Genomic DNA, 23577 nt, shown 5'->3' with positions numbered 1-23577 from the left:
TTGCATATATGTAACATACATCCGCACAAGCACACACATGTAAAATAAAAACAGAACTAATCACCACAGAGCACCAGCCAGAGAGTCCAGTATCCTTGGTTACCCACGGCAACAAGGAATAGAAAAGGTTTGCCTCAGAGCCTCAGGAGGGAGCCAATCCTGCCAATAATCTTGACCATGGACCTCTGGCTTCCTGAGCTATGAGAGGAACAGGTTATTTAGGGTTAAAGCCATTTGTTTGTGGTGATTCTGAGGTTACATCAGCCCTGTGCTTCGTAGCCAAATGCTGTTATGGTACTACCAGGAGAAGCAGGACCTTGTGGACTCCAGAGAGAGAAGTTAGGGAATTCAGCAATGTAACGCAGGGGCCCTATGAACACGCCCATCTGTGACATCACCTGTGACATCACAGAAGGGGAGGGGCCCTTCACAACTTGTCCCGCTTGGACTTTCAAGGACTCAGAAAGCTAGTGCTAGAGGTAGGGAACTTGAAGTGTCCAGTCTGTCCCTTGTGCCACTTCTCCTCTCGCCCTCAGTTACATGTCAGTTCCCATCGAAGACTGTATGCACGAGTGAGTCTGACTGGCTCTCCCACTTGAGGTGTTGGAAGACATGTTGGAGGTACTCTACCCTCCAATCGAGGGAATAGGATGTCTCTGTCCCAGCATCCTTCCTTCCTTCTCCGGAAACCCATCAGGACCGCTGCTGTTATGAATCATCCACTCTCTCCAACAAGCCTCCAACCTCTTCTCTCTGTAGAGGAAACCGAGCCATATACCTTGTTGTAGAATCCGCCTCTCTATTTTCATTGCAGAAAGAAGAGCATGTCCTTGGGAAAAATGGAGGATGATTTCGAAGTCAGGTTGGGATGTCTCATTTTGGGGGATCTTTTTGTCTTTCTCCCAGGACTTTTTTCAATTCTGTCTTATTTATCATCTATATCTATCTATCTATCTATCTATCTATCTATCTATCTATCTATCTATCATCTATCTATCTCCATCCATCTCATCTACCTATCTCATTCATTCATTCATTCCTTTGTTCGTTCATTTTGAAAGGAAAGCCCGACTTTACAAGGGGTTGAGGTGGAAGACCCAGACCCAGGACGTCCAGCACTCCCACTCACCTGGGAATGAGCTCTGCCCCTCCACGGAACACGCTTCAAAGGTCTGCCTGTGTGGCTGCAGCTTGCGGACAAAAGTGGTCCTCCATCCCAGGCCGGACCCACTTCCGGCCCCTCGGGTGCCTCCCAGCTTACCATCGGAGAGGAAGACACTGGTTTCCAGGGATACAGTTTTTCCCGTTCAGCTCTCGAATGACTCATTGAAGGAAAAAGCTGAGGGTAAGCCCCAGCTGTTACCTTGGCGTGACCCGGTACCTCTGCGCCAGCTGGTGCCCATGAGCGTGTGGCCCAAGGGCTTTATTGACCCGCTCCCCAAGCTTTTGCCAGAGAAAGCTTTGAGCACCCTTATCCATATTGAAGGGATTCACATCCCCAGGGCAGTATCCCCCGTGATGGCACTGGGGAAAGATACCAAATCCTCTCTGCCACCTTTACTGAAATGAGCGTGTCCACTCAATTAATCACTAATTTTCTGTATCTACTGTAAACATATGAAGCTATTTTAATGGAGAATATATTTATATTCTCATTATGACCCCAGTGGGGACTTCCAGAACACTGTATCCCAATGTATCTTTCAAAATACATTTCTATATATCTTTGTGTGTGAGCCTGATTGTGAGTGTACTACATGGGTGGACGTGCCAGTGGAGGCACGAGAGGGTTCCAGATCCTCTAGAACTGGGTGGAGTTCAAGGCCATTGTGAGTTGCTGGGAATTGAACCGGAGTCCTTTTCCAGAGCAGCAACCACTCCTAACCACAGAGTCACCTCTCCGGCCCCTGCACCCTTGAGTTAGGGCCTCATGTAGCCCAGGCTGACCTGGCATTTGGTATATAGCTGAGGCTAGCCATGAACTATTGATCCGTCTGCTCTTATTTCCTAATTGCTGGGAATCCAGGCATGGACCAGCATTCCTGGGAATGACCCACAGCTTAATTCTTCCCGTGGCTGCCCACTAGGTACACAGTGGGTCATTTTCCTGTAGTGTCGAGGTCCCAGTAGGACATAGTTACTTCTCATACACTTCCTGGGATTTTGCTGGGAATTGTGCTGAGTCTGTGGCTGTACACAGAGAATTGACTTGATGATGTGAGTTACCCTACCCCTCCCATGGTGTGACTCCCTTCCTGAGAGGAGACCTTTGTTAACTAAAATAGCAAATTGGGATTGATGTACTCGGATCTTTTGATGTCCTTACTGTTTTATCATTCTAGTGTAAAAGTTTTAAATGTTCATTTCCCCTCCTTCCTTCTGCCTCTTTTCCTCCTTCCTCCCTCCCTTCCCTCCTTTTTTTCCTTTCCTTTCCTCCTCCTCTTACTTTTCTTCTTTTGTTTTGAGACAGGGCTTAATGTCCAGGCAGGCCTTGAGCTTGTTATGTAGCTGAGGATGACCGAGCACTCACTCTCTCTCTCTCTCTCTCTCTCTCTCTCTCTCATATGTGTGTGTGTGTGTGTGTGTGTGTGTGTATGAATGAATGTACAGACACCTCCCACACACATGCAGAGAGAGAGAGAGAGAGAGAGAGAGAGAGAGAGAGAGAGAGATTATGCATATGATAGAAAACACAGCATATTTGTCTTTTGAGCCTGGGTCATTTTTCCTAATACAATTGCAAAAGTCCGGTTCCATTGGACACTCTCAATGCTTTCTTCTTAGGTTTGATGAGCTCTGCTGCTATTGTAAAACTGTATTCTGCACAGGCACCGCCATGCCTCATTTTCATGTGCATTGAGATCAGGGGACAACCTTGGGTGTCAGTTCCATGTTGAGACAAGATCTCTTGTTCACCACCATGAACCCCAGGCTGGACCCTGAGCTTCTAGAGATTATGTCTGGTTTTATGTGGGTCCTGGGGATCTGAACTCAAGTTCTCATATCTGCAGTGAGTCATACCCTAGTCCTAAACACTGTGTTTTGTGTGGAATTTTCAAAACACTGGTTATGGGTTACATAGGGAGGACCTCAGCTCCATCTGCCCTTTAAATTTTGTATTATTATTATTATTAATTACTAAAATAATAAATGTGTGTGTGTGTGTGTGTGTGTGTGTGTGTGTGTTTAGCCAGCAGGCATGTCTGTTCATATGTATTCAGTACCCACAGAGATCAGAAGAGGACAGAGGATCCTCTGGAACTGGAGTTATAGAAAGTTGTGAGTCTCTGTGTAGATGTTGGGAATCAATCCCTGGTATTTTGGGAGAGTAGCCAGTGCTCTCACCCATTGAGCCATCTCTCTTGCCCCACAGTTCACCCTTTCAAAATTAAGCTGAGATTTACATCCGTACTTTTTCCTTTCCTTAAAGTCTACAGTTCTAGAGTATTCACAGGTATTTGTAACCATGATCATAATGCTATAACTTTCACCCCCTCATCTTAAATACCCTTTCACGGGGGCACTGGAGAGATGGCTCAGTGGTTAAGCACACTTTCTGGAAACTGAAGGATGCTGCAGGTTGGGCCGCGTGTCTGGTTTCTCTAAGGCGCCCCAGCAGTGGGCCACTTTTGCTTGAATGTGGTATCTCTTGAATGGCAAAATGCAGCCCCCCTGGCAAACTTGCGGCCGTAGCATCCAATAAATGTAAAGGGTTACACAAACCAGTGTGCCATCAGCTGGGTGATTGTGGGGACCACATTGTCATAATAAGCACAAGACACATTGCGTTTTCTGGAAACAAATGGGAAGGAAAAGTGTGCTCTTCACATCCTGGCTACCCAGGGGGCTTCAGACAGGCGGCAGCTGCCCAGCGTCACCTGAAGGACCCAGTGGCGATGGTGAAGTTAGCGACTTGTGACACGCTGCCTGAAATCCTGCACAGAAGGACAAGGATGCAAAGGCTGCATCTTTTTCCAGATGAGGATATCCCAGAAGAGATTCTGAAAGATCTAGTGGAAGAGCTCCCTCAACCACGGAGAGTGCCTAAGGGCTGGACAAGTACACTCAAGAAGAAACAGAGGTTTTCCCCGAGAGTGTGGGCTCCACCTGAGAATGGAAAAGGTCGAAAATTACAGCAAGAAGCTGAATGCTGTGTGAAGTAGTCCCGTGACCCAGGGCAGAGAGAAAACACGTGAGCTCACTGTGGAGAACTTTCGGGAAGGCCAGGCCTCCGCGGGGAAAGTTCAGTAGAGCACACTGTTTTACAGAATTGTCTTGTATAACATGGCACTGGTTTAAATGCTATAAATGTTAATAAAATGTTTATTTGGTTATCTAAAAAAGAATGAAAAAGAAAAAGAACACTTTCTGCTTTTGCAAGAGGACCCTGGTTCAGTTCCCAGCATCCTCGAAGCGGTTCCCGAGTCTCTGTAACTCCAGGTCCAGGGGATCCAATGCCTCCTCCTGGTCTCCTCAGGCACCAGGATTGCACACAGCACACAGACACATAAGTAAAACACTTGTAAACATAAAGTAAATCTTTAAAAAAAATCAGTTCTTGTTTCTACCTCATTCACTTGCTATCGTTCAATATTTGGGCCTCTCACCCTGATTCACAGTTGAAATGTTTGGTTTTGGAGACATGGTCTCAATAAATAGTCCAGCCTGGCCTTGAACTTGAAATCCCTCTGCTCTTATTACATATGTGCTGGGATTGCAAGCATGTGTCGCAGTGGCTGACCTACATTTTGAAATATTTATAAAAGGTTTTGATTTTAATTATGTGTATGAGTATGAGCAATGTGGGTGTATGGGTGGGATATGTGTGTGCCTGTGTGTGTGCGTGGTATGTGTGTGGTATGTGTGTGTATGTGTGTGTGTATATGTGTGTGTGCCTGTGTGTGTGGTATGTGTGTGTATGTGTGTGTGTATATGTGTGTGTGCCTGTGTGTGTGCATGGTATGTGTGGTGTGTGTATGTGTGTGTATATGTGTGTATGTGTGTGTATGTGTGTGTATATGTGTGTGTGTCTGTGTGTGTGCGTGTGTGTGTATAGTAATGTGCTAGGTGTAGAAAGGGATTGGATTCTCTGGAGCTGGAGTTACAGATAGCCGTGAGCCACCCAGACAAGGGTGCTTGGAGGTAAACTCAGGTTCTCTGGAGAAACAGCAAGCAGTCTAACTGCCGAGCCTTCTCTCCAGTCAAACCAGAGGTTTCTTTTATCTTTAAACTTCTCGTGAAAACTATTTGTGAAGAGCATGTGGCCAGTGCTCAGCATCTGGGACTATTGTGTATTGTTCTAAATTTGCAAATGGTTTTCAATTTTATTATGTGCACATGTGTGTGCATGCTTCTATACATGTGCAACACGTTCCTGCAGGTGCCAGCAGAGGGCAGAAGAGACAGCAGAGCCCCTGGAGCTGGAGTTAAAGGCAGTCGCCAGCTGCCTGCCTGATGTGGGTGCTGGGAACTGAATGTGGGTCCTTGGCAAGAGCAGCAGTAGGCGTTGACTGTGGAGTCATTTCTCCAGGGTTAGTTCCATGTCTTCTATGTTTAGAGTATGTGTCTGTGTGCATGTGTGTGTGCACCACAGTCAGAAGACTTGTGGGAGTTGGTTTTTTGCTTTCACCACTAGGTCAGGGGATGCTTGTCAGTCTCAGCAGTGAGCAAGCACACAGAATGGGGCATCTTGTGGCCCTGTTATTATTGTCTTCTCTGGCATTTAGGGGCATCGGCAGCATTTATTTTGCCTCAGTTCCCCCCTTTTCCATTTATAGCAGTTACCTGGTTAACTAATGCAGCATCCCCTTTTGAAAACACTGTGGCTCTGAACCTTGTCTCGGGGATGGAGATTGTATGTGCCTTACAGAATGACATGGTCAAGTTTGGGTATGTTTTAAAACTTTCCCACAGAATTGTTTTCCCTGCTTAGGTAATTTAAACCCACAGGCAGTCCCTTCTCCCCTACTCTGCTGAACACCAAGAGTAGAGCTCCCAGGCAAGGCCAGATCCAGTCAGTCCAGGCTGGAAGAGAGTCAGACTCTACCACTCTACCACGCTAGGAGTTGTTTCTTGCTGTATGTAGATCCATAGTTAAGAGTGCTGGCTTCGGGCTGGAGAGATGGTTCAGTGGTTAGGAGCACTGACTGCTCCTCCAGAGGTCCTGAGTTCAATTCCCAGCAACCACATGGTGGCTCACAACCATCTGTAATGAGATCTGATGCTCTCTTCTGGTGTGTCTATTTGACATAAATAAAATAAATATTAAAAAAAAAAAGAGTGCTGGCTTCTCTTCCTGAAGAGAAGGGTTCAATTCCCAGCACCCACATGACAGCTCACAACTACCTGTAGTTCTAATCCAGGGTATCCAACATTCTTTGGCCTCCTCAGCCACTGCACAAATGAGTATATACACATATATACATACATATATACATATGTGTACACACACACACACACACACACACACACACACACCTGTGAATGTGTGTATCTGGAAGCTTTTAAGGCCACATTTGGTGACTACTTCCCCCTCCTTCTGAAGAGACAGGAAGAGAGGATTGATTCTCTCTCTAGACTCTTCCAGATGATCATGCCTAACCCATGAACTTTCATTACAGGAAAATGCTGTCAGATTAAGGAAAGCATCTTGAGCCTTTCATCTGCACAAGAGAGATGGGGAGGTTCAGAGACCAGGGAGGCTACTCAAAGGCAAGGCAGGCCAGGCCCTTCTCCTAGAGAAAATGGTCCCGTGCCATTTGGAGCTGGTCTGGGATGCCAGCCCTGTGAAGCAGTTACTGGGTGTGGAGTGGAGGTAAGGCTGGAGGCTCTCTTGCCCCCCAAGTTTTTCCTTGAGTCTGGGTTGCAGCCAAGGAAAACTTGAGCCTGGTCCCCCCACCCCCCTCGCCCCAGCAGAAGACAAAACTGGGGCTTTACAATTACCGTCTGGAAAAATCTTCCACCTCACATCCTCCTGTAGGCCCCCAGTCCAAGGAGGGGAGGGCCACTCTGTTGGCAGTAGGGACAGGGGTTCCAGGGTCTGGAAACAAGATGGGCTTCTTCCCTCAAGGGGCTCACAATCTTTGGTAAAACCAGACAGACCTTGGGCGTAACGGGAAAACTCCTTTATTGCACGCTGAAATTCCATCCACAGGGAAACTGGCTGGAGCTAGAGAGAGGGGGCCAGGCTCCAGAGGAAACAGCCAAGCCCAGGCGAACCCCACTCCAGCCTTAGTCCTCTGCTGGTGCCCTAAATCCCACACCTATCTGGCCAGCCACCTGTGCCTGATCTTTGTCCTGCCCTCTAGGTCCCGCCCCTACCGAAAATTCCAATCCATTTTGCAAAGAAATGATTGGTGCTGGCGCTGTGTGATATAGAAGACATTCTCCTGTCTGCGCAGTTTCTCTTATCTCTCTGCTCACTGTCCTCTCCCTGGGCCCAGATGTCCCCGCCCTGGAGACTAGATCTAGGCAAGGATGTATGACGGGTTGCTCTTCTGGGCGACCCCCTCGTCCCTCCCCACTCAGCTGCCTTTCTGCTCTGGCTCCCACACCGGGCTGGGGCGCCAACTAAATCTGATGAAAATGCAATTGCCAAGTCGTTAAGGTATTTGAATTTAAAAAAAAAAAAACTCCTGAGAAAGAAAGTATTTGATGGCTAATAATCTCATTTCAATATAATGGGACCTTCTTCTACAGAGAGCAAGACAGGTTAAGAGATATAATTATGACTTCGCAAACTCCCAAGCGCGGGAGACACGCTGACAGGTCTGTGCTAGGCTGCGCCCGGTTTCTCTTGCTCCGAGGATAGACGCTTTGTCTGCAAGGCCCGTTAAAGACACGCGGTCCCTTTTCAGCCCCCAGCCCGGTCTACATTGCAATTTAACTGTCAGCCGCGTCCTCGCTCCGAGATTGAGCGAGAGGGCAGGGGGTTGGGTGACAGAAAGGGAAGCCGGACTTAGAGGAAAGGCATCGAAGGTCTGACCGGTCAAACGCTGCTGGACCCAGAACCCTAAGGTGGAGTTTAAAAATCCGATCCCACCAGGGGCTCTTTTTAGGGGCGTCTACACCGCAGGGTCCAGGAGGAGCAGCGGCCCGCAGGACAGGGGCACAGATTTATTGCCCACGTCCAAAGTGGTGCTTTTGATCCCAAATGAATAGATTCTTTCTGGTGGAACTGCTTGGCGCGTCAGGCGAGGAAAGGAACCGACTTAGGAAGCTAGAGAGATCCCGGACTCTGTAAGAGATATTTACATACATACATACATACATACACACACACACACATACACACACACACACACACACACACACACACACACACACACACACACACACACACACCTCTTTCATAACACCGGTAGAGCTCCCATTTGAAGCCTAGGTAAAGAGATTTCTTCTGGACTCACGTCTGTTTCTTTAACCAAAGTGCAAGGAAGGGAACCCCTAAAGCGCCGGGCACGTATGTGCGGGGAAAGGTGCGTGACCGCAAACCAGTGGCCCGCGTGCTTGACCGGTTCTGGTTGTACTGTACAGTTCCGGAGACTACGGAAAAGTCAGGCTTGGGACTGCCGTAGAGTCTGATTCCCGGCAGCCAGCGAGAGCCACTCCGTAACCTAACGCAGGTGCACGGACCACCAGGGAGCGAGCCCAGAAACGTGCAGGAATGAGTGTGCGTGCCTGTGCGCGCAACATCCAGGGAAAGCACTTGGTCCGCAACTTAGACAAGGAGCTGGGGGGGGGGGAGGAGAAAGCCCCCCGCTGGGAGACAGTACTTAGGATAGGTGGTCAGATACCGGGTAACAGAATCTGGGGAGTGAAAGTGACCCACGGCCGGCAGGAGCTTCACACCCAAGCTTTTTCTCGAAGCGATCAGCTCGGATCACTTTCCCCGAAAAGAAATTCGAATTATGCGGGCGCACCGCCGACCCTCCCCCATCCTCTAGGCCTTGAGGTTCGGCAGAACTCCATCGGTAGCCCTTAAGGGAGTGAGGGTGTGGGGGATCCCACGATGCCTCTGAGACAGACAGGCGAGGTCGCCGCGTCCACGCAGCGCAGCATCTCCTGGATTAGGGGACTCTATCCTGCCAAGATTCCAGGTTCTCAACTCTTTTTCACAGCGCTCACGCACGTGCAACCAACCACTGGTCTCTTTAGAACCATTCCAACAGCAATACAAGCGAGGGTGGCGCTGTCCGATCCTTGGTGATTTGTCTCACCCCCCTCCCCCCAGAGTAACGAGCGGCCCGGGACATCCTCCCCCTGGTGGCCCGAGCCGCGTGTTTTTGAAGATCTTGAAAAAAACTTCCCTCAAAGCGAGCTTGGCTGCAGGCCTGGTTCATCCTTGGTTGAATACTCTGGGTTATATGCTAACCCTGGTCCGACCCATGGTGGCCAGGCTGTGCCAGGCGGAGCCTTTTTCCGTGCCCCCACCCCCGTGTCCCTCTCCATTGCAGGGTATGTATAGAAGTGGTCCCCAACCTTGTTAGGCTTCCTGTCACCTCCCCTTCTCTCTTTGGCATTTAATGACCTTAGCACTGAGATCCGACGCGCGGTCACAGCAGGAGAGTGTTGCTGATGGGAGCCAGGTGACAAAAGGCTGGGTCTCCCCGGGGTGACCCACAGTGTTGGGGGTTCCCACATGCTGAACGCGCGCTGGGGGAAGGGGGCAACTTCGGGCGCCTGACTGTGCTGGCCAGGGTCCCGTCCGGGTTGGGGACGCCGTGGAGGGCGGGAGCGTCGACGGCGGGGTCAGGGGCGAAGGGGCAGTTGGAGGGCAGCGCGCGGGGAGCCGGCGCGGAGGCTCAGGTTACCCTGCTCAGCCCTCCCACCCGCAGCTTGCTCGCGGGGGCCGGGGCAAGCTCCGGCCGCCCCCACCCCTGCTGTTTGCATTTCTCTGGCAGCGGGTGGGGCTCGGCTTGAAAGAAATGGCCTTAGTTTGGAACGGTGTTTATTTTTCTAAACTAGCCAGTGCACACAGACGACCCCGTGAGCAAGGCGAAAGGACCAGGCGGATCCTGCGCTTGGGAAAGGGGTCAGGAGAAGGGGCCAGCCGGGCGACCAGGGAGAACTGGGAATGGGCTTTGGTCCCCCCACCCACAGCGGCCAGGCTGGGGGAGGGGTCGTGGCTGGCTTGAGGATGACTTTGTTTCTTGAAGGCAAACAGACTTTCTGCCGCGGTTGCCTTAGGTTTGACCTTGCACGAGGTCGGGCAGCCAAGTGGCGAGGCCTTTTGGCTTCGACATCCTGTTTTCTTGGATTTTAAGTTCATCGTTCCTGATATTTAGTTCTAACACCTGGCGGACAAAGCACCTTTGTTAACTCAGTTTCCTCCTCCTTCAAAGGGCTCTCACGTAGTACTTTGTTCAGTGGATGCTGTAAGTTTAGAATAACATTCTTAGGACAGAGCCTGGAACTTGCCGAGACGTCTGGGGATCAGCCCCTTTGGTAGGGACTGTGGCCACCCGAGGATGGCAGGTGTGGAGGATAGGACAGCAAGGGTGGGGCCCCAGGAAACCTGCTTGAGACTCGCTAGCTGAAAGAAAAAAACTGAGGGCTGAGGAAGTGTTCGAAGCGTTTTGACAGGAGATGAATAAAATGCAAATGATATTCAAAGCAAGATGCTAATGAGGTTCTATTCTTTGAGCGGCCGCAGCCCTTGCAGGGTCCGTAATGACGTTAGAGTTGGAATGAACTTGAGGCCTGGGCAGGGTCCAGCAGTCCCAGTCTTCGGTGTGCGCCACGATTGGAAGTGTGGGTGTGTGAGTGTGGCTCGCGCTTCTTCCTTCTCCGGAATGTGCGGTGCGGGCTCCGGGTGTGCTCGCACCGACTTGAAAATGAGGTCAGGGAAGGTCGTTCCACTCTGCAGCATAAATCAAAGAGGAAAGGAGAGTGAATGTGAGAGACAGTCCCTGGAGACGCGAGAGAGAGAGAGAGAGAGAGAGAGAGAGAGAGAGAGAGAGAGAGAGAGAGAGAGAGAGAGAGAGAGGCTGGGAGGAAGACAGGGAGAGGGAGAGGGAAGGAGGGAAGGAGGAAGAGGTGCAGAGCGAGTAAAAGAGGGGGGAGGGAGAGAGGGAGGGAGAAAACAAAAGTTCGGTGTAGACTCTGCAAGAAGCAGGGTTAAGGCTCTTCCATCCCCCGCATCCCGCCCCCACCCTTAACATGGACTCTGTCTGTCTGTCCGTCTGCAATCCCGTCTCCTTTTTCATTGTCTTACTGTGTAGCCCTGGGTGTTCTGGAACTTACTATGTAGATCAGGCTAGCCTCCAACTCACAGATATCCGCCTGCTTCTACCTCCTACCCCCAACCCCAAGTGTTGGTGAGTGGATGGCCTTTTCCCAACTTTAATCTTCCTGTCTAAACACTCCGTAACTAGTGAAACTCCTGCACCCAACCTCCTTCCCCGCCCTTGTGCGCTCTCAGCTCTGGTAACTTGTAACTGCTCACTTGTTACTCTGGGGGCACAAAGCCGGGGCTAGGAGTGGGGGTGGGGCAGCTCCCTGGTCTCAATGAATCCATTGGGAGGCTGCTGCCTTCTGGCATTCCTCTGCCTCATGACCCTGTTGCCCTGTGAAAGTCGGCCTCCTCATCTCCCCAGTAACTTGGCTTATGTGTCCCCAGGTCCCCTCTATTCCTCTCTCTGTGGGTCATCACAGAACATGTCATTCCTCCTCCGGACACCCAGGTGGGTGATCCCAGTGGGTGATCTCGGGAACCCTCTTGCTCTCTGGAAGCCAGGGGAAGGTGGTTGTGAATGTAGCTCCCTCCCTCCTACATCTGGGAGATATACACCCAGAAAAATGAATGGGTGGAAGGGTCACCCCTTCGGGGAAGCACCTCCGTGGTGAACTGGCTTGCACGGTGTCCACTGGCCACCAGAGAAGGGGAGAAGACTGTATAGGGCTGGATGGCCTTTCCCTTCCACCTGTTCCTGGGTCTGTCCATCTATGACGGTCTCTTGACTCCTGATAATAAATCACAATGCTGAAATCCCACACGGTGGGTCCAGCCAAGCGCACCACAATACATACTAAATTAAAGGACAAAGGACAGATACCAGCAGAATCCTCCTTATGAGCCCACATTTGTTAGGTCATGCATTCGCTCAACAGACATTTAGTGATTGTCTTTCAAACGGCGGCTCACAATGAAAAGATAAGGTCCTGGGCCTTGGGGTGCTCACACTTTCTCAAGACAACACAAGAACAATAAGCTGCATGTGCTATCAGCCAGGGTAAGTTCTCGCTGTGAAAGAGAGAAAGCTTGACTGGGAGAATGTAGGGGAGGAGGACCAGCCCGCTGTGAAATAAGGGACAGGCCGTGCAGACTTCTGGGGAAACATCACTGTAGGTGGCCAGAGAGGACCTCAAACGCAGGGTCACGCGTGGGAGTGAGTGTATGACGGGGAGCCTGAGGAGAGAGTTGGGTCAGGTGGAGAGGAGAGGTCAATTGAAGGTCAGGTGGGGCCAGAGGATGGTGTGGTGTTTTGCACGCTCTGCTGGGAGGTCTTGGCCTGACTCAGGTAGAAGGAATGATGGAATCTAATTTATATTCCTTAAAAGTGATCCACAAAGATGGAGGGGATTTAACTAAGTTATCTTGGGTTTTCAGGCTTATGAGTTTCAAATTGTCCTGGTTCAGTGTGTAGAATATTGAACATCTAGGCCAGGAGATGTCCTGCACTACTTCACACGATACATTTTGAAAAATAATCTGGAGCTGGACACCAGGGAGAGTCTCAAAAGCTGTGGAGACAGCTGTGTGTGTGTGTGTGTGTGTGTGTGTGTGTGTGTCTGTGTGTGTGTGTCTGTGTGTACGTATGCTTGCAACAGAGAGAGAGAGAGAGAGAGAGAGAGAGAGAGAGAGAGAGAGAGAGAGAGAGATGACATCCAGGCTGTTGTGCTGCTCCAGCTTTGCCACTTTCAGAGGACTGGATGCTCCTAGCAGGTGGTCCCACACCGTCCCCTAGTGGCCACGAGGAACATGGCACCAGGACCTTGTACCAGATGCAGAGCTGTGCCAAGGCGGCAGGGGGCGCAGAAACAGGCTTAAGGTTTCCCGCCAGGTGCCAGGTGTTTGGCATCTGTGCAACTCAGGAGATTCAGGCTTCCCGGAGAACCTCATTCCTGAAGTTCTGACGAGCAAGATGCTTGCTGAAAGGATGGGCAGGGGCTCTTCTACAACCTCGAAGACTGTGAGCGGACGGAACAATCTCCCCAAGGTTTTCTTTAATTGCAGGGTCCAGAGATCCCTGCTTGGTGTCATCTCCAGCGCAGAACTGGGAACCATTCTTCGTCCTCTGCCGCCTCCCAGTGGGCACGAACGACATTGCTACTGCCAGGCTCCTTCCCAGCTGCCCAAACAGGTGTCCCAGGAAAGAAATGAGAAAATTCCGCGAAGAAGATCTGGATCCAGATCATCCAACGACTATGTCTACCTAACACCAAGGTCATTACCTCCAATAAGCATTTTAAAGATAGGTCTCTCTGTGTAGCCCTGGCTGACCTGGAAATTCATATGTAGACCAAGCTGACTGGATTTCTGGAGGATCCGCCTGTTTCTGCTTCCGGAACTCCTGGCTTCTCCTACCCCAACAAGTACTCGCTGATGCACTCAACCACGGGCTATTAGAGGAGTCAAAAAGCTCTGCCGTCTGATCCAGAGCACCAGAGTTATGTTTTAACAGTGATGAACCCAAAAGTTCCTTGACGTTGTTCAAGTGTCTCCCAGAAAATAAAAATTAATGTTCATATGAAAATCCCTAACTAATGGTTCATAGCAGCCATTTTTCTAACAGTCCAAAAGAAACAACCCCGATGCCTCCAATTCCACCTATAAACTCCATTTAAAAAAAAAACTGTAGGGCTGGAGAGATGGCTCAGCGGTTAAGAGCACCCGACTACTCTTCCAGAGGTCCTGAGTTCAATTCCCAGCAACCACATGGTGGCTCACAACCATCTGTAAAGAGATCTGATGCCCTCTTCTGGTGTGTCCGAAGACAGCTACAGTGTACTTATATAAAATAAATGAATAAATCTTTAAAAAAATAAAAAAATAAAAAACTGTAACATTTGTGTATTGATGCACACATACACACACACACGCACACATGCCACAACATGCAAGTGGAGGTCAGAGGACAATTGGTGGGACTCGGTTCTCTTTTTCCACCAGGTGGGTCCTGGGGGTTAAATTTAGGTTGTCAGTTTGGTGGTGAGCACCGCTTCTTACTCAGCCATCTTGGCAGCCCTCTCCTTTGACCTTTCAATAGTTATGAGCTCAGAGGAAGTCCAAAGTGCACAGCGCTGCCAGGTTCTCTTCACCCATGTGTACATACACGGATATTTTACTGTCAGAGAGATCATCTTACTGCTTTCTTTTGTTTTTATTTTGCTTCTTGAGACAGAGTTTTGCTACCTACGTTATGGCTATTCTGGAAATTGATATGTAGACCAGGCGGGCCTTAAACTCACAGAGATCTGCCTCCCTCTGCCCTCCAGTTCTGAGATTAAAGGCACATACCACCACGATTGCCCTGGTGCTGAGATTAAAGGCATGCACCACCACAGCTGCCTTTATAGATATTTTTCACAGCCGCACTCACTCCCCTTTCTCCAGACAATGGTGCCCAGGCTTTTGTGAGACTTGCGTATAGCATGGTTGCTGGGTTGGTATGGTGAGGGACAAGTCACAGGTGGGACCCAGAGTAGGTTAGGTTAAGCTTGGGTTTGAGATCAAAACACACATGAGCTTAAAATAGTAAGGAGCTAATGAAGACTCAACACACAGAAGCTACTCCTCCTGAAATAACCTGTGACAGGAGCCTTGGCCAGGACAGCACACATCCCCTTCTGTGCTGCCCAGGGGTATGGCCACCACCTCTTCCGACATCCATGTTTCCCATGGTTTAAGCTACACTAAAAGCATTTCTGCTTTCCTCTTTGTCTGTCTTGGTATTTGGAGATGGCTCACCATGCAACTCAGGTTGGCTTCAAGTTTGTCATCCTCTTGCCTCAGCCTGCCGTGTCCTGCTGTGACGTGCATGTTGCAATGGCTTGCTTGCCTTTTCTTTTTGTAAACCTATGTTAGCTTTCTATCGCTACGACAAATTATCTCAGCTATGTAACTTAAAAGAGGAGAGGTTTATTTTGGATTTTGGTTCAGAGATTTCAGTCCATGGTAACTTGGTCCTGTTGCTCTGGGCCTGTCTTCCCAAGAGTTAATTTGGATGAGGAGTCCTGGTTGCCTAGAGACAGCTGGAAAATGCACATGCACATGGGTGTGTGTATACTCCTCTCTCTCTCTCTTTCACACACACACACACACACACACACACACACACACACACACACACACACAGAGGCAGGAATGTCATCATGGACCACAGACATGGGTATCACAGATGCTACTCCATCTCACAACAGAGCATGTCCTTCTTGGTCTTACTTGGGTCTCACCCTTCGTGGCCTCCTGAGGTGATTCTTAGACACATTTGTGATAACCTAGCTTCACTGTCAGCTTTACTGGATTTAGAATCATCTAGAACTCAGCACACACATGCAGAACATTTACAGAAAAACTTAACAGAGGAGGGGAAGACCCACTGTGAATGTGGGTGGCACCGCCCAAAGACCTGGAGCCCTGGCCTGCAGTAAAGGAGAACTGGAACCCCGCCCCCTCCCCCATACCAATCACAGTGTGATTGACAGCCATCCACGATGATGGTGACAGCTGCCCCACACCCTTGGGGTCATGCTGCCCCCACCATGGTGGAACAGACCGTTCAAATGTGAATCAAAACAAACCCTCTTCCTTTAAAAGTTACTTTTGTCAGGTATTTTGTTACAGCAATGAGAGGGGCAACCGATACATTGTTGCCTGTTCGTACTCCTCGGTGTCTGCAGACATAGCAGGTATCTTTTTTCTTTCTGAGTCAGGGTATCACTGTGTAACTCTGGCTGTGCTGGAACTCAATATACAGACCAGGCTGGCCTAGAACTCACAGGGACCTACCTGCTTCTGCTTCCTGAATGCTGGGGTTAAAGGCCGGGGCCACCATACCTGCCTTTTCTCTCCATCCTAACAGGCATACATTATGTTCCCGGAGCCTAGAGCCCTGACCACAGCAACTCACTCTCATTCTTAGGCTCAGCTGTCTCCTCAGGCCTCAGGGCTGCGGATCACAGTGGAATAACCTGCTGGGACTTTGCCATATCGCACTCTCTCCTGCTCTGTCCTCCTTTGTCCTGCCTGTCTTTCTCTTCAGCCTGTTTTTCATCTGTTCTTCAGTGCCCACACAGGCCAGAAGAAACAACAGGAGAGGGGTTCTCCCACTAGGCAGCCCCTCTCCTTGAGTGAGGGGCTAAGGAAGCGATACCATCCTGGGAGTTGGGCCTGGCTCTTCAGGGCTTCTGAGCTTGTCTAAGGTGGAGGAATTGAGACAGGCTCAAGGCCTTGTTGGAGAAAGTGGGTGGCCTGGCTGGGAATGTTCTCTGAAGAAACAGGTAAAGGTGAGGCAAGGTTAGGAGGCCTTTCCCTCCAGCTGCATGGAGCACCGTTGGGCCCTGAGATGTCTCAGCTCTCACTCTCAGCAGCCTCAGGAAATGCCTAGGTTTTCTGTCACCTCTTTGCCTAGCTTCCTCTCTCAGCCCCCGAGCAAGTTTGTGGAAGGGAGTTGTGGTCCACTCAAATTCCGCTGCCCTTTCATGGGCTCTAGTTTTGTCCATCTGCCCTAGAAAGACAGACAGGCTGACAGAAGGACAGATGTGTGAACACTGTCACAAATTCCGTAGCACACCTGGTAATACCTGACCCCGGGCTGGAAAGGAAGGGGGAGAGGAGAAGGAAGGAGAAGGTACATAGGAGGTTGAGATCCAGCTACATCCAGGATCACATGCAGGCAAGGACTGGGCATGGGTGGCAGAAAGAAACCCAGAAGTAAAGAGCAAAGATAGAGCTGGGGTGAGGGGCCTGGGATGGAAGTGATGGAGTTAGTTCAGTGGGAAAGCCTTATTCAGGAACCTTGGCTGGATCTCTAGCTCCCTTGGCCTTCCTTGAGAAGAAGCAGAAGAAGCAGCAGCAGAAGAAGAAGAGGGGGAGGAGGAGGAAGAGGAGGAGGAGGAGGAGGAGGAGGAAGAGGAGGAAGAAGAGGAAGAAGAGGAAGGGGAGGAGGAGGTGAGAGAATCAAACATATCTTTCCCTTATTAATATTCATGCATAATTTGCCAAAAAGAAGAGATCAAAAACCCCCTAGGAAATCCTGTGGGAGATGTTTACCATGTCAGAGGTCTGCCGAGCAGTGAAAGTTCAGGGCAGCATGAGACACGGCTGCATCACTAGGCTTTGGAGGGGAAACAGTCCCTGTGTAGGAGCCCAGGAGCTCCTCAGCTGTGCTGTTCCTCAGGGCTACCCAGGAGGCTGAAGTGGAGCTGGACCACTCATGTCCGGTGGTGACACAGCCTTTTAATCCTAGCACTGGGGAAGCAGAGGCAGACAGCCATCTGTGAATTTGGGGAGTTAGCCTGATCTACCTAGAGAGTTCTGAGTCTGCTAGGACTACAAGTGAGAGAGAGAGAGAGAGAGAGAGAGAGAGAGAGAGAGAGAGAGAGAGACAGAGAGAGACAGAGAGAGACAGACAGACAGAGAGAGAGACAGAGAGAGAGAGACAGAGAGACAGACAGACAGAGAGAGATGCTGTGAGGGAGCGGGGGAGGTATGGGGCACTTTTCTGTGATATGCACTGGGGCAGGTCATCTGTCTAATTAGCATCGAGGAGCAGGATGCTTGGGTTTTGTCTCCTGAGCTCAGGGACCAGGTGCTCCTCTCACTTCTGTATTTTTAACTTCTTGGATTTTTTTTTTGAAAAATGCAGAAGTATTTAAAATAAATCGCAGCCGATATCCTGACATTTCGTCCTTAAATAATTCATTAGACATCTCTAAAGAGCTCCTCGCTGCATGGCAAAGAGGTGTGACCAGATTATATGTAATATACACATACATATACATGTCTCAAGTCTTGTTCCTCAGCCCAGGCTCCCAGTTATGCCGCATCAATGCCCAAGGACCACGTGCAGGGAACAGAGGCCTGTCCCAGCCACTGAGCCACTGTGTACCTGGACGTGGTCACCACTGTCTATTTGGGTTGTCGATGTGATAGAGTGGATGAGGAGACGCCATGCTCAAATATGCAGGCTGGGAGCTGGGACTTCGAATAGAGGGTGGGGAGTGGAGGTGTGGAGAGGGCTGAACCTCTGCTATAGCAACCTCTAGGGGCATCTGTCCTCTACCCAGAGTGTCATGACTGAAGAGATCACTGTCTCAGAAGAGGCCATGAGAGGTGTAGATCCTGACATAGGCTCTCCTCTGCTGTAAGCCCAGCCACCTTTCCCAGCATTCCCACGAAGTGCTACCCCTGCTCCACCAAGTAGGAACATAATCTCCCCGTGTCAGGGCCATTTGTTTGCCTTTCCTAACACAATAACTTGTGACCCTAAACATCTTTTCTTGTGCTAACTTTTTTTCCTTCTTGGGGACTGAATCCAGGTCATTATGAAAGTCAGACAAGCAGTCTTTCTAGGGAGCCATGTTTCCAGTTGTTACCAGAAACTTCAACAGAAGCAGAGAGGGGCCCAGGGGTTGAGAGTATGTACTGTAGAGTGTCTCTGATGTTGGATCATTGAGTTGAAGGGAAAAGACAGAAGTGTGAGGTGGCAGGACCTAAGAGGGCATGAGTCCCCATGGGGTTCAAGACACACTTGCAGGTAGTTAAGGGGATCCAATCAGAAAGGCTGGTGGCGGCCTGGATGGGCATGAAGTGGGGTGTTACTCATTCTGACCTTCTGAATTGGGGGGATGGGGCAGGAAGATGACAGAAGAAAGAGATAAGGAATGGAGGGCCAGGGGCTGGGGAGGATGGTGCACAAGTCTACACAGACCCAAGGATTGTGGGAAGGAGCAGCAAGAGGGCAGAGTTCAAGGCCTACAAGAATGAGCAAGGAGGGCCTAGAAGGCACTGGGGTGGCAATGACATTGTTGCCACTTATGCTGGAGTCTGATTACAGAAGTCACCTTGAGTGCAAAGGGCAGATAGGGAGGGGCAATGAGGTGTCTTGCCATTCTGGTGGCCCTAGGTGAGGGAGATGGTTCAGTTGGTGAAGTGCTGGCCTTGCAAGCATGCCACCTGAGTTTGATCCCCAGAACCCCCACACAATAAAACTGTGTGTCATGGCATGCTTACCATCCCAGCACCGGGTAGAGGAGATGGGTGGACCCTTGGGCTTCTGGACAACCAGCCTAGCCTAATCAGCAAGCTCCAGACCCACAAGAGCTTCCGTCCCACAAACCAAGCTGGATGGTACTTGGGAATGATAGCCAAGGCTGTCTTCTGGTCTTCACGCGCACACACATGCACATATATCCACACTTCCAAGTGTACTTGCACACACACAAGCACGCATGCATGCGTGCCTACACGTACACAACAGAGCAGGCCAACAACAAAACATCACAAGAGGAAGCAATGTCCTCCCAGGAGATGCCAGTCTGTGCAAATGGGACGGTTGAGTTCAGAGAACAGGGAGGGCTGTGGCTTGTACCGAGGACTGCGTGCTTAAATGACACAGTTGATGGTTTAGGGGTAGAATAGTTGGAGGATTTTATGTAGACGTGGCACAGGCTATCGTTACCAGAGAGGAGGGAGCCTCAGTTGAGAAAATGCTTGTATAAAATAGGACTGTACACAGACCTAAAGGATCTTTTCTTAAATAGGAGTAGGTGTGGGTGGGGCCGCCCCGGCTGGCGGTCTTGGGTTCCATAAGAAAGCAGGCTGAGCAAGCCACAAGGAGCAAGCGGAGGCCCCAGGTGCCTCCAAAAGTCAGCAAAGACATGGAGGCTGACGTCAGAGGACAGGCCTCAGGCTGCTTCACAAATAAGCCAGGTTTCCGGATTCCACCTTCCTGAGACATCAGTAGTAGCCTGTATTCTGTCTCTCTTCTCTCACTACCTCCCTTCAGAAAATTTGAGGTGAGTCTCTCAGAAGAATCCCCTGAGAGGCAGCTCCCTCAACGCTCCAGAGGAAGAGCACTCCAGAGGAAGAGCAGTCAAGGCAGTGTGAGGACAGACCCTAGGCAGGAGACCCCTCTCCTAGTCTCCCTAGAAGCCTGAATCTGGCTTATTTCTCAAGGACCTTGTGTGTATGTGTCTGTATTTGTGTGTGTGTGCGTGCGTGCGTGTGTGTGTGTGTGTGTGTGTGTGTGTGTCTGTCTGTCTGTCTGTCTCTCTCTCTGTGTGTCTATCTGTCTGACTCTGTCTGTCTGTCTGTCTCTATGTATGTGTGTGTATGTCTCTCTCTCTGTGTGTGTGTGTGTGTGTGTGTGTGTGTGTGTGTGTGTGTGTGTAAACTGAGCTGTCACAGAGAAAGAACGGAGCCATCTTCTGCCTGGACAATCTAGATCCCAACACACACACACACACACACACACACACACACACACACACACGGATGGAGCTTTCCCCTTCACTTTGTGAACTGTTGAGACTCTGAAATTTCCAGAAGAAAACCTCTGCTCCGAAGAAAAGCAGAGGTAGATGAGAAGAGAAAAGAAAACGGGCAGGCAGAGGAGAAAGGATATGCACGAAGTTTAAAAACCAGCTCAAAGGCTAACACATTAGACCCAGGTCTGGAGCACAGGTTGTCACCTCAAGGTCAAGATCAAAATTGCCTTTGTAGGGAGTTCAGGTCTAGTCTGAGCAACATGAAACCCTGCCTCAAAAACAAAACAAAACAAAACAAAACCCAAGCAAAAGAGTTAAGGTTTTAATGTTGCCAAAGAAAATATGCTGTATTTTCTAAACCAAGCAGGCATGCTGTGAAAAGGAACCATCTGAGAAATGAAAGGCAGACAGCAGATGTAGTAAACACTGGTGTAGGAAAGCTCGAGTGGGGTTTGAAGCCTTGTTTCAGAAAGGATCGATGAAGGCTTAGCATGGATCTGGTCTATGGTCCCAACTGAGGCAGGATGATCAGGAATTCAAGAGAGACCTCATTTACATAGCAAGTTTAAAGCCAGCCTGGGCTACACGAGACCCCCATCTCATGAACACAGTGGGGTCAGAGAGACAGCTCAGTGCTTGAGAGCAGTTGCTGCTCTTGCCTAGGACTGGGGTTTGGTTTCCAGCATTCCTGTGGTGGCTCACAATTCCAGCTCCAGAGGATCTGATGCCCTCTTCTGGCCTCAGCAGGTACTGCACTCATGGGCCCCCAAACAGGACAAGCCTCTGAGATGAATGAAAAAAAGAGTGACAATCAGGGAGCAGGAGAGAAAAGATGACAAGGTCAGAGGCTTAAAGGTCTAATACAGAGACCACATGTGTTGGAGAGAAAAAGATAGAATAGCCTCATAGGAGTGCAGAACTGGGCAGGACCCCTGGGAGTGGGCTGCTGTGCTAAGACACCAGAGAAAGGATTCTTCCTGTGGCTATCACCTCCTCATTCAGAACTTAGGATGTAGCTACAGGCACTCCTGGACTTGTGTGTTCCTGAAGAGGTGGGCAGTGTGTGTGTGTGTGTGTGCGTGCGTGCGTGTGTGTGTGTGTGTGTGTTGTCACTTTCTGGTTGTGGGGGGGGTGGGTAGAAGTGTGGAGGAAACACCTGCCCACAGGTCTGTTCTCAAAGACTGAGGCAGATATGTGGTCTGCAGGAGGATGCCTCGGACTTGAAAGGCAATCTCTATCTATCTATCTATCTATCTATCTATCTTTTATTTATTTATTTATTTTGGCTGTCCTGGAATTCACTAGACTAGGCTGGCCTCAAACTCAGAGATCTGTCTACTTCTGCCTCCCAAGTGCTGAAATTAAAGGCCTGCTCCACTGGCTAAAACTTTCTTAAAAATTTATTTATGCATTTTTTAAATAAAGGAGTGCCCTGTCTGCATGTGCACTTACATGCCAGAAGAGGCAGACAGAGATCTGAGATTCCTCAGATCCCCTTAGGAATGGTTGTGAACCACCATGCGGTTGCTGGGAACTGAACTCAGGACTTCTGAAGAGTAGCCGGTGTCCTTAACCACTGAGCCATCTTACCAGTCCATGGCTATCAATATATTTTTTTTCTTACCTCTGATCTCCAGCTGATTTCTGCTCTGAGCCTCTGTGACAGAAGCTGCTGTCTGCACCGTTTGCTCCGAGACTAACGCCTTCCATGCATCTGGGGAGCAAGGCTAACAGCACCAGGATCTTGGTGACCAGGGTGCTGAGGACTGCAGGGTCAGACTCCAGGGTAGAGTTCTGCAGACGGGGAGGACAAAGGGTCAAGACAGGGAAGAGTGGTAGTCTTGTCTGCCATCCCCCACGGCAGGCTTGGGTGGGCCAGGTCCTGTTTAGACCTCACTCTGCAGAGGTGGTGACAGTAGTCGGAGCCACAGGAACTGAACTGGTTCCTCCATTCTGGGGCACAAAGCTCTGGGTCTGTGAGAAGACAAGGTTGTGGGGAACCCAGGTTGCCTGTGAGGAGGCTACCAGGAAAGGATTTGGTTAGTGGTGGGATAGTCACCTGCTCTCACTGGTAGGAGAGTGGGATGAGAGCCAGACTGAGTGTAGAACGCACTGATTCAGAGTTGGAAAACAAGGTTGGAACTCAGGACTGGTCTTGTGAAGTTACTGTGCCCATGAAGCCACACAGAACATTTTTGTGGGCTACGAACATTGACTATACAGTTCAGACTTCTTGATTCCTACCCAGAATTCCTTTATACCTTAGGCTGTTAGATGCTCATCTCTGACTTCTGTCCCATCCACATAGCCCTGGACTATCTAAGGAAGTCATCCCTTGTGGAAATCTAAAGGCGGTGTGGTGGTTTGAGTGAGCTCATAGATTTGAATGTCTGGTCCCTAGAGGTGGAACTGTTTGGGAAGGATTAGAAGGTGTGGCCTTGTTGGAGGAGGTGTGTCCCTAGGGGTGGGCCTGAGATAGTCTACCCATTCCCAGTTAGCTCTCCGTGTGACTCATCAGACGGAGCTCTCAGCTGTACTGCTCCGGCATAATAGCTGTGTGCCTTGCTGCTATGATCCTGGCCATGATGGTCATGGACTTACCCTCTGAAACCATGAGCCCCAGTAAACCATTTCTTATACATACTGCCTTGGTCATGATGTCTCCACAGCAATAGAAAGAGACTAAGACAGTCAGCCTTCACACTCTGTTCCTCCTGGTTCTGCGTAGCCCTGGGGACTCTGGGGCCTGTACAGGTCACAGGCTCTTCTGATGCTGGCTGGGACTGTAAGGAGCCTGCCCCTCATCCTATAGAGGCCCTGTAAGTCCCACACCTCCTTTTGTGTTCAGACCCCTAGGTGGAGGGGGGTGGGTGTGGGTGTGAACGGGTCTGGCGATAGGTCAGTTGGCAGTTGGCGAAGCGCTTGCCTTCTAAGCACGAGAAGACCTGAGTTCGATTCCCAGAACCCATGTGTCTTTTGCTCTATTGCTATGACGAGGCACCACAACCACAGCAGCTCTTAGGAAGGAAAACATTTCACTGGCCTACAGTTCAGAGGTTTAGTCCATTGTCCTCATGGTGAGAA

The 23577-nt window shown here is 50.0% G+C and overlaps 1 protein-coding gene, 1 long non-coding RNA gene and 1 pseudogene across 5 annotated transcripts; 2 read left to right on the top strand and 1 right to left on the bottom strand.

Annotated features, from left to right (window-relative positions):
- Positions 1–429: 429 nt before the first annotated feature.
- 1700067P10Rikl (RIKEN cDNA 1700067P10 gene like) lies at positions 430–1736 on the top strand. 3 transcript variants are annotated; one of them, NR_176810.1, is given in 3 exon segments: positions 430–479; positions 815–862; positions 1062–1736. It is a non-coding gene; the product is annotated as an RIKEN cDNA 1700067P10 gene like (long non-coding RNA).
- Positions 1737–2920: 1184 nt separating this feature from the next.
- Positions 2921–4228, top strand: LOC148003615 (large ribosomal subunit protein uL13m pseudogene; annotated as a pseudogene).
- Positions 4229–10556: 6328 nt separating this feature from the next.
- On the bottom strand, positions 10557–23356 carry RGD1565959. 2 transcript variants are annotated; one of them, XM_087565086.1, is made up of 4 exons: positions 23138–23356; positions 22118–22287; positions 11837–11964; positions 10557–10861 (listed from the first exon to the last, which is right to left on the bottom strand). In XM_087565086.1, the coding sequence occupies exons 1-4, from the start codon at positions 23147–23149 to the stop codon at positions 10842–10844; spliced, it is 330 nt and encodes a 109-aa protein (XP_087421212.1). In that variant the 5' UTR covers positions 23150–23356; the 3' UTR covers positions 10557–10841.
- Between the last annotated feature and the right edge of the window lie 221 nt (positions 23357–23577).

Source organism: Rattus norvegicus, chromosome 9 (assembly GCF_021556685.1).
Source record: "Rattus norvegicus strain SHRSP/BbbUtx chromosome 9, alternate assembly SHRSP_T2T, whole genome shotgun sequence".
Classification (NCBI taxonomy): Eukaryota; Metazoa; Chordata; class Mammalia; order Rodentia; family Muridae; genus Rattus; species Rattus norvegicus.
Note: the sequence above shows the minus strand (reverse complement) of the source record. Positions and strands in the feature narration are given on the sequence as shown.

Bases quoted from the DNA above. Each gene is read 5' to 3' on its own strand.
- RGD1565959 (XM_087565086.1), bottom strand. The intron at 11,965-22,117 runs GTAAGAAAAAAA...ATTTATTATCAG, and splicing joins AAATCAGCTGGAGATCAGAG to GAGTCAAGAGACCGTCATAG. The intron at 10,862-11,836 runs GTGCTTCCCCGA...TTTATGCTGCAG, and splicing joins CAAGCCAGTTCACCACGGAG to AGTGGAACGACCTTCCCTGA.